The sequence below is a fragment of the Erinaceus europaeus genome, chromosome 2 (assembly GCF_950295315.1).
Source record: "Erinaceus europaeus chromosome 2, mEriEur2.1, whole genome shotgun sequence".
Lineage (NCBI taxonomy): Eukaryota > Metazoa > Chordata > Mammalia > Eulipotyphla > Erinaceidae > Erinaceus > Erinaceus europaeus.
Genome location: NC_080163.1, coordinates 137,565,775 through 137,586,251, shown reverse-complemented (window position 1 = coordinate 137,586,251; position 20,477 = coordinate 137,565,775). Strand labels below are relative to the sequence as shown.

Below are 20,477 nucleotides of genomic sequence, written 5' to 3'. Positions count from 1 at the left end.
TAAACAAGGTAGCATACAAAAAGGGTAGAGGCCTGGTGTCTTAGTCAGGAAGTCCTTGCATTCCCCCGTGGATACTGTAGGCCTAGTCCTCTAACAGATCCCTCTCTCCATCCTTAACCGGTCACTTCCATCATGAATGTTAACATAAGCCCTTTGTGTTACTCTCACTATAAACTAGCAATGAAAAGGACTGCCCCACTCTTGAAAGAGAGACTGAGTCATCCTACTCTGCCACTCCAGAAACACTGGTCCTGAAATGAGTGCAGCAAAGAATGTTCCCAGCTGTGACCGTGGAGTGCAAGCTCAACAGACAGGGACTCAGAGGCTATACAGCCCACTGTGCTAATATGAATACACATGGGCCTTGGGTTAGATCAATGTGGTAAACAGTTAATTGTATCTATATATTTTCTTCAAGTTTGGGAGCTACTCTCTGCCCTAATCTGGCTTTCTAGTTCTATTCTCAACTTTTGACACCATCTTCCCACACAATATTTCTAGTCCTTCTCCATGTTAGCTATCAAGCTCAAGCAAAGATCACTAAAAGTATGGTCCCCTAGGAACATACCTAAAACAGACTTCCTTCCTTCCTTCTACCCTAAGGTCCCTATTCTCATCTGCTCTATAAATACTTTTAGGTTCCTGCTTACTAAACATTTTGTCCAGCTTTATACCTCACTGCCTTTTAGCCACTAAGTTGCAGATGATTCCATTCTGGGAATATGACCCCATCACTGTGTCCTGGAACCTCCCCTCTCCTACCCCACTAGGGAAAGGTAGAAACAGGCTGAGGTTATGGATTGACCTGCCAATGCCCATATCCATCGGAGAAGCAATTATAGAAGCCAGAACTCCTACATTTGCCACCACAAAAAGAATTTTGATCCATACTCCCAGAGGGGTAAATGATAGGGGAAGATTACCAGAGGGCTCTGAGCCTCAATTCCACCAGGACCTGTAGTGTTTGTCACCTGGAATTTTGTTTTTATACCATCACTGAAAGAGAAGTGAATATAGAAAACAACAGAAGTAGTCAGGCACTATTTCACTTATCTGAGAGAGAAGAGGAAAAAGAGGACACTTGCAAGTAATATTAGGTGTAGTGGTGATTTAAAAAGTAAATGAAGGCAGGGCCTTAGAAAAAAATGAGCAAAAAAATACACAAAGATACAGTTATAGATATAAAGTCAACCCATATCTATGACCTTGGGAAAACAGTTTCCAGTGGAGGGGATGAGGACACAGAACTCTGGTGGTGGAAACTCTGGTGGTGGGAACATTGTAGAATTATACCCCTCTTATCTTATTATTCTGTAAATCAATATTATATTACTAATTAAAAAATAAAAAGGAGGGGGCCCTGGCAGTGGTGCAGCAGGTTAAGCGCATATAACACAAAGTGCAAGGACCAGCACAAGGATCTGGTTTGAGCCCCTGGTTCCCCACCTGCAAGGGGGTCACTTCACAGGCTGTGAAGAAGGCCTGTAGGTGTCTAGCTTTCTCTTCCCTTCTCTGTCTTCCCCTCCTCTCTTGATTTCTCTCTGTCCTATCCAACAACAACAGCATAACAACAACAAGGGCAACAAAAGGGAAAAAATAGCCTCCAGGAGCAGTGGATTCATAGTACAGGAACTGAGCCCCAGCCATAACCCTGGAGGCAAAAATAAATAAACAAAATAAAGTGGAGGGACCTCATAGGTGAACTTTAGGAGAGATCCCCAAATTACATTAAAAATTTTGCTGGTCAGTGCATTTTAAAAGGAAAGAGTCATCAACTTTTATCATATTCTTAAAAGGCTCTTTAATCACAAAATAGCCAAAAAACACCCATTTTAGAAAAATTCATAGACTAAAGGTCTACACAGGCCATTTAGGAATATTTAGAGCAATACGTGACTGTACTAGTTCTTTGAGTCCATAAAGGGGAGCTTATGGTTTTCACCTACAAAAAGCATCTCTGGATGCCACCATGAATGACAACATGGAACTGATTGGGCTCTTGGGTTGATCTTATTGCTCATTTAAAATTTATTTATTTATTTATTTATTTATTTAAGGAGTAGGAATGAGTGAGCCAGAGTACAACTCTGGCATATGCAATGTCAAGGATCAAACCCAAGACTCCACACATGAAAGTCCTGAGCTAAGCTCTCTAAAACCAGAGGATTAATGGTAGTTCCAAGTGAGGGACTCCACCTCCTAGCCACTTGCATGACGTTTTTGATATTTTCTCCAGAATTAGCCACATGTGTAGCAAAACTCCCCAACAAGGGCTTCTGCTTTTCCACTGTATATATCATATTCCCCTTGACTCTTTTTCAGATGGGAGCAGCGAGAGCTGCCCAGTGGGCGTGTCTATTATGTTGACCATAACACCAAGACCACCACCTGGGAGCGGCCTCTTCCTCCAGGGTAAGTCATGAGTGACACCCAGAGTCACCCAGTAGTGTCTCAAAAATTCACTGCTGTAGCTACATCTTTATTATCTCCCATTTTCTCTTCCTCTTTGCCCACCCCTTCCCTCCGCCTTCATTCTTCCCTCTTTTTTATTTTCCTTTTTTTTTTTTTAAATTGCAACTGGGTTATCACTTGGTATTTACAAGATAAACCCACCAGTCCTGGCAGCAATATATATATATATATTTATTTATTATTGGATAGAGACAGAGAAATTGAGAGGGGGAGGGAGATAGAGAGGGAGAGAGACAGAGAGACACCTGCAGCTCTGCTTCATAACTCGTAAAACTTTCCCCCTGCAGGTGGGGACCAGGGGCTTGAACCCGGGTCCTTGCGCACTGTAATGTGTGTGCTTAACCAGTGTGCCACCACCTAGCTGCTGCAATATTTTTTCTTTCTTTTATTTGATAAACATAGAAAGAAATAGAGGGGGAAACAGAGAGGGAGAGACAGAAAGGCACCTGCTACACTGCTTCACCACTGTGAAACTTCCTGTTACAGGTAGGGCCTAGGGCCTTAAAACTGGGTCCTTGTGCATGGAAACTGTGCACTCAACCTGCCTGGACCCTTTATTTTCCTTCTTTCCACATGCATTGTGTTGATCTTGACTGATGTTCATGGACTTTATAAAAGAGTGAATGTCAGAGCTGCCAGGACTCTTGGGACTTGGAGGAAGGTAGGCTGGGGGACCATCATAGTTTGATGATGGTGCCTCAGTCATTTCACCTATACAAAAATCCTGTTAGGATCAGATTTCAGCCTCTTTTCTGCAGAGATGTTAGTGGGCAGACATTGTCCTTGACTGTGGTCTTCTCCTATTAACTCACCTTAAGTCTGCTCTCATTTTTAATAGTATACTAGGATTATTATTTTTATTATTTTTTTGCCTCCAGGGTTATTGCAGGGGTTTGGTGCTTGCACTATGAATCTACTGCTCCTGGAGGCCATTTTTTTCCCTTTTATTGCCTTTGTTGTTGTTATTATAGTTGTTGTTATTATTGTTATTGCTGTCATTGTTGTTGGACAGAGAGAAATTGAGAAGGGGAAGACAGAAGGAGAAGAGAAAGATAGACACCTGCAGACCTGCTTCACCACTTGTGAAGTGATCCCTCTGCAGGTGGGGAACTGGGAGCTCAAATCGGGATACTTAACACCGGTCCTTGTGCTTGGCGCCATGTGTGCTTAACCCACTGTGCTACTGCCTGGCCCCCTATACTAGGATTTCTAAGAGTATTGCGGGGGTGAGGTGTGGGAGAAGGTGCACAAGGAAGCCAAGATAAAAAGGTGTTGATGCATTTCATAACACTCTGTGTCTACCCAGTTACAGGAGGCAGTGTGGTTCTCTTTTAGCTGGGCTTTGTGAGAACAAAGCTAAGTTCTCCAAAACCAGAGGGTGAGTGAGGCTTCTAAGTGAGGGAAGACCATCCAAGTTCAAAGAGAAGGGGGTTGGTTCCCTGATTGCCAGGGACAGAAAGTTCTTTCCATATGTGTCTCCCAGTTTTGGAAGCTTTCAAATGGGAATGAATTCTGTTCTTAGGAAGGAGTCACCACCCAGTTAAGCAGCCTTAAAGGGCCTCTGCATAAAATGTGAGCATTTTCCCCACTGAAACTTGCAGAGGGAGAGTGTCAGAGGTGGGAAGAGTATTGGGAGAACCCTTGTCAGACCTGGGTCAGTCAAACTCCATCTCGCCTTCTGGCCCTAATAATTTCCATGGATAGACTGTTTTTAGTTTCAGTTTTCCAGTAGAATTCTGCGTTTTCCTTTTTTCCCCCTCTTACCCTGCTGGAAACAAGGCTCAATCTGTCATCATTAGTCTTTAGTCAGTTCTCTACTTTGAGTTTAAGTCCAGTGAATTTACCAAAGTGAAATACTCACTTGTTAGGAAAAAATAAATAAACCTTTGCTTATGGAAATGATTGACATTTTCATATGATTGTGGAAATTTTCAGATATGTACAAAGTAGAAGGAATCCCTTCGTACTCAGTACTTAGCTTCAATAATTGCCAACTCCTGGCCAGTGTCATTGCATCTCTACCAGGGGTTGGCAGTCTAGTACCTGTGGACAAGTCTAGCCCTCCACCTGATTTTATAAATAAAATTTTACTGGAAGTCAGTCCACATGTATTTGTTGGCTTAGTGACAAGGGCAGCTTCCATGCTAAATGGTAGAGTTGAGAGACGAGTATAAAGTATGTATTTTTTTTGTTATTTCATTAAAGTTTTGCTGTATCCTGACTATAATCCTTACCTGTCCTTTTCTCACCTTGGACCTAGACTTCTCTGAAGCAAATTTCAGGCATCATGCCATTTTATTCATATCCCAGCATGTATTTCTAAATATTGTTTTGTATTGGAACTAAAGTTACCATTGTTAATGATATATTTTAAATAATTTTTATTATCTTTATTTATATATTGGAATGAGACAGCCAGAAATCAAGAGAGAATGGAGTGACAGAGGAAAGACAGAAAGATACCTGCAGCACAGCTACACCACTTGTGAAGCTTTCCCCCTGCGGTGGGACTGGGGGCTTAAACCTGGGTCCTTGTGCATTATAACATGTGTACTCAACCAGGTGTGCCACCACCTAGCCCTTAATGATATATATTTTATTGATACCTGGTCAGTTTTGTATTCTTCTAATCATTTTGCAAACTGAATGTGGATTTTTTTTTTTTTTTTTTTTTTGTCATCACCACCAGGACTTCACTGCACTAGGTCATTCCCCTCCCACCCCCCCAGAGACAGACAGACAGGAGACAAGGAAAGATAACTACAGCTCTGAAGTTTCCTCTGGTGCAGTGGTGATCAGGCTCAAACTTGCCAAATTCTCATACATGACAAAGCCAGCATACTATCAAGGTTAGCCATTTTGCAGGCCTTAGTGATGCCTGATAAGGGTGTGTGCTGCACATTTGTATTTTGTGTGCTTATAGCACAGATCTATTCCCCTATTTTTTTTATTAGTGATTTAACAATTTTGTAATATTTTAAAATTACAGGGTTATAGTTCCACACTGAATTTACCTCCAAAGTTCTCAGCAGTGACCCTATGCTGACTGCTATCTCTTAACCTTTCTGGTCATTTGTTATATAAGTTTGACCTAGTGAACATTTAAATTGAATGTTAAACATATTAACGATAGCTTTTAAAACTGAGTAACAGGGCAAGGAGATAGCTTACCTGGTAGAGAGCACCCATTACCATTTGAAGACATGGGCTTGAGTCCCCAGCTACCAAATGAAAGTACTATGCAAAGAGGAAACTTCACAAGCAGTGGAGCAGTGTCGTGTATTGTCTTTCCTTTTTTTTTTTTTTTTTCTTCCTCTCTCTCTCACCTTCTTTCTATTAAAAGAGGAAAAAAGTCTGTGGGGAACAGTAGAATTCCACAGGCACAAAGCCCAGTAGTTCTGGTGACCCCCACCGAAAGAAAGAACGAGAGAAAGAAGATAAATGAGGCTATGAATGAGGTGAGAACACTTGTTCCAACTTTGTTGTTTTTAATTAGTTTTTTTAAAGATTTATTTTGATATTTTATTTCTATTTTAAAGAGAAAGAAATACAGAAAGATCAGAGCACTTCTCAACTCTGGCTTATGGTGGTGCTGGGGATTGAACCTGGAACTTCAGAGCCTCAGGCATCAAGTCTTTTGTATGACCATTATGCTGTCTATCTCCACAACCCTAGGGTTTTTTGTTGTTGTTGTTTATTTGTTTGTTTTTGCCTCCAGGGTTATTGCTGGGGCTCAGTGTCTATCTAGGAATTCATTGCTCCTGGAGGCCATTTTTCCCCTTTTGTTGCCCTTGTTGTCTATCCTTGTTGTTAATATTGTTGTTGTTAGATAGGACAGAGAGAAATGGAGAAAGGAGGGGAAGACAGAGAGGGGGAGAGAAAGATAGATACCTGCAGACCTGCTTCACCACCTGTGAAGCGACTCCCCTGCAGGTAGGGAGCCAGGGGCTCGAACCGGGGTCCTTACGCTAATCCTTGCGCTTTGGGCCACGTGCGCTTAACCCCCTGCACTACCGACCAGCACCCTGTTTTTGTTTTTTTAATTGCCACTAGGGTTATTACTGAGACTCTGCCAGCACTATGAGTCTACTACTCCTGGCGGCCATTTAAAATAAAATCTTATTTGATAAGGCAGAGAGAAATTGGGGGGGAGGGTATAGGGAAGAAAAGAGAAAGACACTTACAGACCTGCTCTACCACTCGTGAAGTTTTCCCCTTGTGGGTGGGGAGTGAAAGCTTAAACACAGCTCCTTGCGCATGGTAACGTGTGCCCCCAATTAGCTTTTTAAAAAGTACTTTTTATTTACTAATTATTTGGTAGAGACGGGGGGAGAGAGAGAGAGACAGAGAAAGAGAGGGAAAGGGGGAGAGAGAGAGAGAGAGAAAGAGAGAGAGCGATCTGAAGCTCTGCCTCACCACTTGTGAAACTTTCCTCCCACAGCTGTGGATCAGGGACTTGAACATGGGTCCTAGTGCGCTGTAAGATGTGCATTTAACCAGGTGTGCCACTGCCTACCCCCTTAATTTTATTTATTTATTGCCTCCAGGGTTATGGCTGGGGCTTGGTGCCTGCACTACAAATCCACTGTTCCTAGTGGCCATTTTTTCCTGTTGTTGTTGTTGCTGCTGGATAGGACAGAGAGAAATTGAGAGAAGAAAGGAAGACAGAGAGGGGGAGAGAAAGATAGACACCTGAAGACCTACTCTACCACTTGTGAAGACACACACACTCACACGCACACGCACGTGCAGGCACGTACACACGCAGGTGAGGAGCTGGGGGCTCGAACCAAGATCCTTGCGCTGGTTCCTGCGCTTTGTACTATGTGTGCTTAACACAGTGCATCACCTCCCGGCCTCCTTAGTTTTATTTTTAAGTTTAATTTTTTTTATGTGGCACTGAGGAGTTAATTCAGGGTCTTATACATGCATGATACTGCTAGGTGGCCCTCGAGGCCCAAGTTTTTCTTTTTCTCTTTTCCTTATTTATTTTTAGAGAGGGGGGGAGCTATCAATGGTGCTCCTATGCGGTGCTAGGGTTTGAACCTTAGGGCCTTGTACATGGTAGAGTATGTGCTCTACTGGGTGAGTTATATGTCTATGGACCGTCTATATCAATCACCCCAAATATTTTTCTTTCTGTCATCTGATCACTGTATTTATTCTGAACTGAATGTTTCTAGCTGGGAAAAACGCACTGACCCCCGAGGTAGGTTTTACTATGTGAATCACAACACTCGGAACCTTAGGGCCTTGTACATGGTAGAGTATGTGCTCTACTGGGTGAGTTATATGTCTATGGACCGTCTATATCAATCACCCCAAATATTTTTCTTTCTGTCATCTGATCACTGTATTTATTCTGAACTGAATGTTTCCAGCTGGGAAAAACGCACTGACCCCCGAGGTAGGTTTTACTATGTGGATCACAACACTCGGACAACCACCTGGCAGCGCCCCACAGCTGAATATGTGCGGAACTATGAGCAGTGGCAATCACAGCGGAATCAGCTCCAGGGTGCCATGCAACAGTTCAGCCAAAGATTCCTCTACCAGGTGAGAAGACAGGCACTTGCCCCAGGGAGGGAGGGGAGCCTTTAGAATATACATTCTCTGTTGACCTCTTTGAGGAATAGAGGAAAACAATGATTCAAGATATTAGTATCCTGACACTGGAGATTTTACTCATTACTGTGAAATTCCACAGTTCCTAGTCTAGCAACTCAATGTCCAGCATTTATTTTTTTAGACCTTACTATATCTGAAATTGAACCTACCAACTTCTGAGAGTGAATTTCTCTTTGGGTTCTTCCATTCAAGTTCATTTACCCTAATTGGAACCCTAAAAATCAGCCGCCACCTCTCTTAAACCTCACCTGCTCATATCAAAGTGGTACCCCAAATCTTCTTCTCTTCTTTCCATTACCCCCACATTTTTCTTTAGGTCAGATGATCTGGCAGATTCTCAGTGATGGGGGGACATTTTAAGTTCGTCTTGATCAGGGGTTAGCAAACTGACCCTTGGGTCCATCCCATGCCTGGTTTTGTAAATAAAGTTTATTTTTTCAAGCTTTATTTGTTTTATTTTGTAAGTTAGAGAAAAATGGGAGGGAAGGGCTTTAGGAGGAAGAGAGTCATTTGCAGTACTGTTCCACTTCTTGTGAAGCTTTCCCCTTGCAGATGCGAACAGGGCTTGAACCCAGTTCCTTGTGCATAGTAATACATGCACTTAACTAATACATGCTGCCATCTGGCACTTATAAATAAAATTTTATTGGTACACAGTAGAGCCAATAGTTTACAAACCCACCATGATTATTTTCACACGATAATGGCAGATTAGAGTAGTCACAACTGAAACTGGCTGTTCCATAAATCCTCAAGTGTTTACCATTTGGTCATTTTACAGAAAAAGTTTATTGACCTCCAGTCTAGATCAATCCCCTTGTTTTTTTACTTTCCTCTGTTTTCCCCAACTGAATGGTAAGAGCAGGCTTTAGGGAGTCGGGCTGTAGCGCAGCGGGTTAAGCGCAGGTGGCGCAAAGCACAAGGACCGGCATAAGGATCCCGGTTCGAACCCCGGCTCCCCACCTGCAGGGGAGTCGCTTCACAGGCGGTGACGCAGGTCTGCAGGTGTCTATCTTTCTCTCCTCCTCTCTGTCTTCCCCTCCTCTCTCCATTTCTCTCTGTCCTATCCAACAACGACGACAACAACAATAATAACTACAACAATAAAACAAGGGCAACAAAAGGGAATAAATAAATAAAATAAAATATTTAAAAAAAAAAAAAAAAAAAAAAAAGAGCAGGCTTTATTCTTGCTGCTGGGGTTCTGTCTCCTCTAATTCATGTTGCCTATTCCTACTAGAGTAGTCTTCAAATATCACTGTTATTTCATCCCTTTTTAAAAAGATCACTTTGGGGTCTGGGTGGTGGTACACCTAGCTGAGCACACATGTTACAATGTGCAAGGACCCAGGTTTGAACCCCGAGTCCCCACCTGCTAGGGGAAAGCTTTGAAAGTGCTGAAGCAGTGCTGCAGCTGTCTCTCTTCTTCCCCTCCATTTTTTTTTTTTTTTTTTTTTTTTAAATCAGAGCACTGCTCGCTCAGCTCTGGGTTTTGGTGGTACGGGGATTGAATCTGGGACTTTGGAGCCTCAGGCATGAGAGTCTGTTTGCATAACCATTATGCTATCTACCTCTGCCCTACTTTCCCCTCTATCTCCCTCTACCCTCTCAGTTTCTTTCTGTCTCTGTCCAAAAAATAAAAATAAAAAAATTTTAAAGATTACTTTGGAGGGTTTTTTTTTTTTTTTTTTTTTTTTTTTTTGCCTCCAGGGTTATTGCTGGGGCTTGGTGCCAGCACTACGAATCCACTGCTCCTGGAGGCTATTTTTTCCCATTTTGTTGCCCCTGTTGTTGTTGGGTAGGACAGAGAGAAACTGAGATAGGGGGAGAGAAAGACACCTGCAGACCTGCTTCACCACTTGCAAAGTGACTCACCTTGCAGGTGGGGAGCTGGGGGCTTGAACCAGGATCCTTATGCTGATCCTTGCACTTTGTGCCGCATGAGCTGAACCTGCTACACTACCATCTGATCCCCTGGAAGACTTAAAGAAGGGAAAGTTTGCTCTACATTTTTCTCTTTTCCTCCCTCCCTCCCTTCCTTCTTTTCTTCCTTCCTTCCTTCCTTTCTTTCCCTTTCTCTCTTCCTTCTTCTTCCCTTTCCCTTCCTCATTTCCTCCCTCCCCTCCTCTCCCTTCCTTCTCCTTTCCTTCCCTCCCCTTCAATCCTCTGGGTGCTGGGTAATGAGCCCAGGTGCTCTCACCTATGTGATACTGCTAAGCAGTCTTCTGACCCATTTATTTATTTACTTGTTTTGTTATTGCCTGGGCTTCATTTCTCTAGGCCAACTTTTTCAGGTAGATAGATAGATAGATAGATAGATGAAGACATTTCAATGCCAAAGCTTCCTCTAGTGCAGTGGAGGCCAGACTCAAACCTGTGTAATGGAAAAGCAGAAACACTATCTGGTGAGCTATTTTGTTAGCTTCTTTCCCTCTCCTTCCTTTTAAAAATTCTGTATTTCTTTAGGGGTAGAGGGATAGAGAGGAAGCTCTAGGGAGACAATAAAGCAGCACTTCACTGTCCATCGTCTTCCCTTGGTACTGTCTATGGTGCCCTCATGTGGTGCTGGGCATAGAACCCAGGGCCTGAAGTATGGCAAGGCATACAATTTTACCCACTGAGCCACCTCCCAGGCCCAATCACCCTTTTTTATCACTGACTTAAAAAAATCTGCTATGATCATTTCCTGCGAACTATAGTTTTCTAGCTCAGAGTCCAGGATTCTGTGGTCCCAAATTAGCTGTTTAATGGCCCCATACCATAATTGCTTCAGTCCCTTTTCCTCAATCTCTATCCCACTAGAGCCTCCACAAGTGACCTGGTGCTGAGCAAGCTCAGCTACATAGCCTGTTTGGATGGGAGAAGTGGGATTCCCAATTTGGAACTAGGATTGCATTATCTCAGAGCACCTTGCACATGAAACTTGGGATCTATGGTAGAGCTCACATGGCATGTGGTGTATTAGAGCTTGGAAATGTTTTGACATTTGGTAGGTAACATTTGTCACTTAATTTCTCCTTCTTCTCCTCCTCCTCCCCCTCCTTCTCCTTCTCTTCCTCCTTTTTCTCCTTCTCCTCCTCCTCTTCCTCCTTCTTCTTCTCCTCCCCCCCTCCTCCTCTTCCTCCTCCTCCTTCTCCTCCTCCTCCTCCTTTTTTACTAGAGCACTGGTCAACCCTAGTTTAAGGTGGTATGGGGAACTGAACCTAGGATTTTGGAGCCTCAGGCATGAGAGTCTCTTTGCATAACCATTATGCTATCTACCCCTGACCACACTTAATTTCTTTGTTTATCCAACTTGAAATGAATTTTTTTTTTGCCTCCAGGGTTATTGCTGGGGCTCAGTGCCTGCAACATGAATCCGCTACTCCTGGAGGCCACCTCCCCCCCCCTCCCCCCCCGCTTTTGTTGCCCTTGTTGTAGTAGCCTTGTTGTGGTTATTATTATTGTTGTTGATGTTGTTCGTTGTTGGATAGGACAGAGAGAAACAAGAGAGGGGGAGAAAAAGATAGATACCTGCAGACCTGCTTCACTGCCTGTGAATCGACTCCCCTTCAGGTGGGGAGCTTGGGGCTCAAACCGGGATCCTTACTCCAGTCCTTGCGCTTTGCGCCACATGCACTTAACCCACTGCACTGCTGCCCGACCCCCTACTTGAAATGAATTTTAACCCCAACAACCCATTTCTAGTTGAATGCTCAGAAAATCTTTAAAACTGTTTAATGACATAGCATTTGTTATCAACTTTACTTTCATTGGGAACTCTGTTCACCCATAGCAGGAGTTTATATCATCAGTCATAAGGTTTGGTAGCATCTCCTGTGACTGACTTGTCCCTTATTCTGTCTGTGGTGGCTGATCTCTGGCTTATCTCATAATGAGAAAACATGAGTTTTCTTAGTGGAGATGGAGAAAAAGCACAGTGTTTGCCACACCAGGTTGCCTTCAAGGTCAGTTGTAATGCCTGCCTATGGTACCAGCACTAGTGGTCTGCTTCATGTGGCACCACAGATGTTCTTGTGCCGTAACTGCGCAAACTGTCACATATGCCTGACATCTGGTTCTGGCACATTTCACCATTGGATGGAATCTGATGACTATCTGCATTTCCAAAATTGTTTCTCCTGAACTGAGTGTCAAAGATTTTGCCAGCCTTCTTCTTGGATGGTCATGGCTGGGCATCTTTATCCTTTTTTTTTAAAAAAAACTTTACTTATTTACTGGATAGAGACAGCCATAAATCAAGAGGGAAGGGGTGAAATAGAGAGGGAAAGAGACAGAGAGACACCTGCAATACTGCTTCACCACTTGCAGAGCTTTCCCCCTGCAGGGGAAGGGGTCAAGGGCTTGAACCTGGGTCCTTGTGCATTATAACATATGCATTCAACCAGGTGGACCACCATATCCTTTGCCATAGAAAGAAAGGCATATTTTAGGAGTCTCCATCCTTTTGACTCCCTGCATAACTAACTTCTTAAATCAAACCATCAGAATTCATTGATGGAATCATTTGTTTCTTTATCATGCACCAAGTATTTCTGTAGATAGGGTGCACATGTGCTTGTGCATGTGTGTGTGCATATGGAGAAGACTTTGGAGTTTATGTCTGCACAATCTTTGGGACCATTAATTCCTTTCTTCTGCTTCTTTCCTTTAAGTATTGTCATTTCTGGGCTGCAAAGGTAGAACTTTATAGAACTTGTAGGTAGAGTTGTAGGGCTCCCTAAAAGTAAATTAAGTGCTAAGCAGTTTTCTCTCTTGAGTATTTTAAAATGGTTCTTTCTCACTTTGCCTGGGCAAGACAGGAGGGTTGTGGATGGAGGTTTCTCTATGAAACAAGATTCATATTGAAAAACGTAGCAGGAATCTTTTGGGATCAGTTGTCAATGTCTCTCTGTTGATTTCCCACCCTTCTGGATTTGGTTAGCCCCTCTTGTTTGCTATGGTGCCGTGTTCTGGTTACAAGTAAGAAGAGTCGCTTTCATACAGTTATTTTGGGGTTTGGCTTTGGTCCAGGGATTGGTTTGGAAGATTTAAGAGCTAATCCTGTACCAGAGGCTTTGCTCCGCCCCTGTCCTGCTCCCCCTTCCTCCTGTTGCTGCTGGGCTGAAACTAAGATTCTGTTCTTCACTTCCCTGCAGAGACTATGAAGCACAGCTCAAAACTGAAATAAAGGGAATCCCAGTTCACAATTCCTACAATTCCTTCCTGCTGTTAACCCTACCACACACCTCTTTTAGTCCTTCTGTTATTTGTTCTCTTATTTCTGACGTGTTTCCCTATTCTGCTGCCTTTATTGCCTGTCACCATCTTGTATATCCTTGTTTTCTGGTGCTGGAGACTTAACCTAATGTGACCTGTCTTTGTCATACACTCTTATTTCAAAGAGAGGGAAGATGAGAACAGAAGGAGGTAGGGGGAGAGACCATGGCATCTAAACCATCACCCCCCACCCAGTGCTGGTGGTGGTGGGACTTGCACCCAGGACTTGTGCATGGCAAGGTACATGTACCATACCAAGCAAGCTGTCTCCTGGCCCCATGTTTCACTCTGATTCATGTTGCTGCTCTGGTCCTGCTGAGTATGCGAACCCGTCATGCACATCAGAAATTTCAACAGGGCATGTCTGCTGCTATTTCTTTGGCACCTCTTCCCCCATAAACAAATAAAGGAGGTAATTTTGTCAGTAGAATGGGGAGGGCAGTCATTTTGTGACTCCTGCTGTGTGGGTGCCAAATTGCACTCTCCAGAAACAGCCTTCTTCTTCCTTTGCAGAGACCCCCTGGGCCTGAGTTCTCCAGTACCTGAGCTTTCTTCTGTGCCTATTGAACATATCTTGGAGAGGGATGTAAAGAGTCTACCTTACACACCATAATTTTTATGTCTTCCCCAGAGTCTTTCTTGCCCTCGGCTGTATTTGCTAGACATTCTTTATTTCTGAGTTTGTTTCTTAAAATATTGCTGGAACCTAGTGCTCAGTCCCTGAGGGACTTGAACTTACGTGAGCTGTCTGGGTCATGGTCTGCACCCCACAGTTCCCAACCAAGGGCAGTTACCATGAGAATTATTCTACAGGCTCCTTGCTGTTCCTTGTGATAAAGGAAGCACTCTTATCTCTGAGAGTCACCTAAACATCTCAGGATTTTTTTTTTTAATTAAAGGATTTCTTTTCTGTATTCACTCTCAAGACCCCCAACCCCTCACAGTCCTTTTCTCTATGCTCTATATCACACCTGAGACCACTCATTTCCAGGGGAAGTGTGGGAGAAGATGGGGCAGAAGGTCTGTACTCTGGAGATGTGATACTCCTGGTTTTCAATTTTCTGGTCATGTCGCATAGATTTATTTTGTTTTCGTTTCTCCTTGGATTCTATTCACTTCCTTTTCTTATTGTTCAGGTTGTAGTATACATTAGGAAGAAATGATCAAAATAGTCACATACTTCCTTTTAATTGTGATTGGCAAACTGTTACAAGCACTAGCTTGTAACTCCATCTCATGTGTTGTTTTGTTTTCCTTTTAATGAGGTTCTGGCCTCTCTCCCTTCCCCACCTCTTACTTCCTCCCTTCCTTTGTGACATTTTACTTTAAAAGGTAAGGATTAAAAAAAGAGAGGTGAAAAATATATAAGTATATGTGTATTTGTTTCTAGTTCAGCTCAGATCATGGAGTCTGTCAGTAAACACCTTTTGGTCTGTTGATTTGTAGAGTTGAGTAAAAAAATTTAAGTAAGGGGATCCAGGCAATAGCGCAGCGGGTTAAGCACACGTGGCACAAAGCGCAAGGATCAGCATAAGGATCCCAGTTTGAGCCCCCGACCCCCCTCCTGCAGGGGAGTCCCTTCACAGGCGGTGAAGCAGGCCTGCAGGTGTCTGTCTTTCTCTCCCCGTCTCTGTCTTCCTCTCCTCTCTCCATTTCTCTCTGTCCTATCCAACAATGACGACAGCAATAACAACAACAACAATGATCAACAACAAGGGCAGTAAAAGGGGAAAAAAAATTTTTAAAAAAAAATTTAAGACCCTCGAAACCCAGTTGGTGCCAGTTGAGCACTAATTTCTTTTTTTTTTTTTTTTAATTTTTTATTTAAGAAAGGATTAATGAACAAAAACATAAGGTAGGAGGGGTACAACTCCACACAATTCCCACCACCCAATCCCCATAACCCACCCCCTCCCATGATAGCTTTTCCATTCTCTAGCCCTCTGGGAGCATGGACCCAGGGTCGTTGAGGGTTGCAGAAGGTAGAAGGTCTGGCTTCTGTAATTGCTTCCCCTCTGAACATGGGCGTTGACTGGTCGGTCCATACTCCCAGTCTGCCTCTCTCTTTCCCTAGTAAAGTGTGTGTCTGGGGAAGCTGAGCTCCAGGACACATTGGTGGGGTCTTCAATCCAGGGAAGCTTGGCCAGCATCCTGGTGGCATCTGGAACCTAGTGATTGAAAAGAGAGTTAACATATGAAGCCAAACAATTTGTTGAGCAATCATGGATCCCAAGCTTGGAATAGTGGAGAGGAAGTGTTAGGGAGGTACTCACTGCAAACTCTAGTGTACTTCTGCTTTCAGGTATATATTTTGCAGTAGTTTATGGATACGTGTGCACATAAGCTCTCTCTCACAGAAACTGGTGTATATCTAGGTTATGGGACTTTGTTAGAAAGTGAACCACCTGAGATGAAATTAGAGTGTACTATAAGAGGAAAGGTCTCACCCGAGTAATGAAGCTGAAGGGTTGTCATTCCACACGTGAAGTCTCTGGATACAGTCTGAGGTGAAGCATGTTGAGGTGGCAGTCGTTGCGTTGCTTAGGTTGTGATCGGCGGATGCAATATTATTTGGTATGGATTGGGAGATGCATACGGGAAAGTGGGCCCTATCCAAGGGTTCCAGGACTGGGGGAAGTAGGGGCTCTATAGTGGAGATGTGAGGTTCCTGCTGTCTTAGGGTTCGAAAAGACAATGGATAGTTAATATTATCATCACATTATTTGTTAATTGGGTTAACTTTGAAAAGTCCCTTTGTTATGGTTTGCTGTACAGTATCCAGTATCTTGTATATAGCTGTGCTATTGGATGCTTCTAATCTACTTGGTCTAGGCTTTTGAGAGAGTCTGCATATCAAATACACAGCCTATATATTAAAAAGATTCAGTTTGTCTTTTGAGAAACTTTGAGACATACAATTGATTTCCCTCCTCTCATATTAAATAACTACTGATTTATATGTCTACATTTTGCTAGGAGTGTACATAAACACCATTCCCACCACCAAAGGACTGTGACCCATCCCTCCCGCCCACTCCCACCCCCCACTGGCCCAGGAAGCTGCATGTCTACCCCTCACCACTGGGTTGTTACTTTGGTGCCCTACTTACAGTTTGATCAGGTCCTGCTTTTAGTTTCCCTTTCAGATCTTCTTAGTCAACTTCTGTTGATGAGTGGGATCATCCCATACTCATCTTTATCTTTCTGACTTAGTTCACTTAACATAATTCCTTCTAGCTCTGTCCAAGATGGGTCAGAGAAGGTGGGTTCATTGTTCTTGATAGCTGCATAGTATTCCATTGTGTATATATACCACAGCTTTCTCAGCCACTCATCTGTTGTTGGGCACCTGGGTTGCTTCCAGGTTTTAGCTATTATGAATTGTGCTGCTATGAACATAGGAGTACACACCTCTTTTTGGTTGGGTGTTATGGAGTCCTTGGGGTATAACCCCAGGAGAGGAATTACTGGATCATATGGAAGGTCCATGTCTAGCCTTGTGAGAGTTTTCCAGACTGCTCTCCACAGAGGCTGTACCAGTTTACATTCCCACCAGCAATGTAAAAGGGTTCCTCTGTCCCCACATCCTCTCCAGCATTTGTTGCTGCTGTCCTTTTTGATGTATGCCATTCTTACAGGAGTGAGGTGGTATCTTAGTGTTGTCTTAATTTGCATTTCTCTGAGCACTAATTTCTTATCAGAACTTCTGAAAGCTTCTGGATTGTGCACTCATTCTCCACCAAATGTTGCTTCCTTTAATTTACTTTTAAAGATTTATTAGAGAGAGGGGGAACCAGACCATCATTCTGTCATATGCAGAGCTGAGAATCTAACTCAGGACTTCATGCATAGAAGCTACCTCCTACTTCCTTGTTCCTTTTAAAACTTATTACATATGAAAGAGAGAGAATGTGTGTGTTTCACATGAGACAGAGATGAAGATAAGTCAGAGCTTCACTCTAATACCTGCAATGCCAGGGATCAAACTGGGAATCTCAAGCATGCATGTGCAGTGCTGTACCAGCTGAGCTATTTCCCAGCTCCCTTAATTTTTTAAATTGAACCTTCTCTGTAATTCTTTTTTTTTAATTTAAATTTAATTTTTAAATTTTTATTATCTTTACTTATTTGATATAGACAGCCAGATAACCAGCAGAGAATTAATTATAGAAGTTAGAACTCCTACCTTCTGTACCCCCAAAACAACTTTTTTCCATACTTCCAGTGGGAGAAAAGTGATAAGAGGAAGAAGATAAGGGGCCTCTGGACTCTAGCTCCATCAGGTCTCAGAGAGAGAGGACAAAAAGGGGAGAGATATTTTGATGTAATAATAAGGTTATATGTATTTTGGAAGGGAAGAGAGGACTGGACCTAGAAGAAAAAGGGGGCAATTATGTGCAAATGTAGACAGATAGTTGTAGAGATGATAGTTAACCCATGTCTGCATTGTTGAGAGAACTGCAGTGGTTTGCAATGGAGGGACTTGGGATTCAGAACTCTGGTGGTGGGAGCAGTGTGAAATTATAACCTCTGTTGACATGCCATTTTGTAAATCAATATTGAATCGCTAATTAAAAAAAGAAAAGACATATTGAGAGGGAAGGGGGAGATAGAGAAAGAGAGAGACAGAGACACCTGCAGCACCGCTTCACCACTTGTGAAGCTTTCGCTCTGCAGGTGGGGACTGGGGGCTTGAACCTGGGTCCTTGCACATTGTAACATGTGCACTCAGTCAGATGCACCAGCACGCAGCCCCCTCTAATTCTTTTAATAAGAACATTGCTACAGCTTTGACTGAGGCTTTGCATTATATTTGGCTTCTTCATCTGAAATGCATGTGTATTTCACATGCTGGTTTTCATCCTTCTGTTAAAAAAAAAAAAAGCCAAATGCTTTTATAGCTACTGTTCTATCTTGTGTATTAGTTACAAAACAAAGTTGAAGATACATGAGAAACATGGATATTTATGAGATGTTAAGGGGCCAGGCGGTGGCATACCTGGTTAAGCACTCACATTACAGTGTGCAAGGACATGGGTTCAAGCCCCCAGTCCCCACCTGCAGGGGGAAAGCTCCACAAGTGGTGCAGGGCTGCAGGTGTCTCTCTGTCTTTCTCTCTCTCTACCTCTCCCTCTCCTCTCCATTTCTCTCTGTCTCTATCCAGTAATAAATAAATATCTTTGAAAAAAATTATATGAGAGAGAGAGAGAGATGTTGAATCCCGCTCTACTCCCACCAAAGCTACCTCTGTGTATTTTGCAGGGTTTTGTTAGATTACTGTTATGTTTTGCCCCCTCCCCCAACCATCAGCTAGATCTGAATTGTGATGTAGACTCTGGGCACATCCTGGCAGCGAATGGAATCAGGTTGTAAATCTTGGCCAATCCAGCTTCTCACACCTCTGAGCAGCTTCGTTCTGCCTAGACAGGAGACTTGTTGCTGAAAGGCAGCTCTGTGAAGCCATCAAGGAGCCTATGGTTTTAAAACTTAAACGTCTTTGTTGGAACTTGCTTTGGGAGAGTTGCTTGTACTGCCACCTTGGAAAGAAAGTTTCTGTGTCCTTTCAGCTGGGGTGGGGGGCAGAGGGAAGGCTGTGAAAGGGGGGTTCCTTGGCAGCTGAGTTCTACCAATGTTTTCTCAAGCCCAGACTGAGCTCCATTCATCCTCCTGCTCATGTGTGGCTCCTTCAACCCTACACTGGGCCAGCCAGTCAGCCCCAAGTCTGCATTGAGAACTTGATCCCCTAATGTAACGATTAAATTTTAGTAAGTGAAATAAAAATGCTGGGGTTGGGGGAGAAAAGACCACAAGCAAGGAAGCAAGCAGAACAATACTTGTTTTATTTAACTATGAAAAGTTTTTGACAGCACACCACCCCCCACCCTGTTTCCCTGCAGGATATGGCAGCTCTTGGCCCAAGGCAGCCCATCCCCAGGGACCCTGAAGCTGAATTAGACTGGGGTTGAGGGGGTTCTAATGTAAACAGTGTCTTAAAGTCCTGGAAGCAGTTCCCCTTTCTTTCTCCTGTCTCCTCTCTCGCCACCTCTTGTACCACCAACCCCCCTTACCACCTCACACACCCAACCCCACCTCCACAGACAGGCACATACAGAACACTGAACAACTTCAGGTTCAAGCAGGAGAAGAATAAAGGTGCTTTGTGAAGGGAAGCAAAACATTCCTGGGGGAGGAGAGGGACCCAGGGCATGAATGTGCCCTCAGTCTGGGGCCTGTTGCACCCCCTGCCTGCTCCCTCTCTCTGCACACCCAGGGGAGGGGGGAGAGTGGGGAGGGCCCAGCCTCCCCCCCCCCCCCCTTCAGCCAGGAAGCTCTGGGCGTGGGCAAGGCTTGTGGGAATGATTTCATTGGAAAGGCCTGCGATATTTTTCCCCTCCCGTGTGTGGTTCTTGGAGAAAGTTGGAGGTGGTGGTGATTTCAGCCGCCTTGGCCGCTGCAAGCAGCAACAGAGTGGAGAAGCAGTGGAGTGTGCTGGAGCAGCCTGCTCCCGGGCCCTCCTGCCCTGCCCTGCCCTGGCCTCCCAGCGCCTACAGCCCAGACCCACTTCCATCTGTGCACATCATCCGACCCTTCGTATCACCCTTCCCAGAACCTGTTTGGGTCCTCCGTGTGCAGGATTCTTTTTTTTTTTTTTTGTCATTTTCCTTTTTCATTTATTTATTTATTTATTTATTTATTTTTATTTAGAAAAGACTCTTGAGAGGAGCTGATGCCACTTAAAACTCCCACTGTACCCTCTCCAAAGTGCTCTAACAGAGACATGTATCTTTGTCTTTTTTTATCTATGGGTTTATTTTTTCACCGTGGTTTTTCTCTCTTTCTTTCTTTTTTTTAACCTCTGTGTTCTGCTGTGTTTCTTGTGTTTAGTCTTCAAGTACTTTGACTGATCATGACCCGCTGGGCCCCCTCCCTCCTGGCTGGGGTAAGTACTGAATTCTGCTTCTGAACCCTCAACACATGTTCCACCATGCTCTGTCCTCTTCCCATGCCCACTTCATCCACCTCCAGGCCTCCCTCTCACTTCTTTCCTGCATGCTATCAGGGATGTCCCAATAAAACAGTTCTGGACAGTTGAAAAAGGAATAGAGTTCCCCCTGCCA

At 43.7% G+C, this 20,477-nt stretch overlaps 1 protein-coding gene across 2 annotated transcripts in view; it reads left to right on the top strand.

Annotated features, from left to right (window-relative positions):
* WWP2 (WW domain containing E3 ubiquitin protein ligase 2) overlaps positions 1-20,477 on the top strand; it is a 191,561-nt gene that overhangs the window by 154,270 nt on the left and 16,814 nt on the right. For both annotated transcript variants that reach the window (XM_007524578.3, XM_060185261.1), the window contains 3 exons: positions 2,323-2,412; positions 7,854-8,028; positions 20,245-20,299. In XM_007524578.3, the coding sequence (XP_007524640.1) occupies positions 2,323-2,412; positions 7,854-8,028; positions 20,245-20,299 (320 nt within the window). The remainder of the gene's footprint in view (positions 1-2,322; positions 2,413-7,853; positions 8,029-20,244; positions 20,300-20,477) is intronic.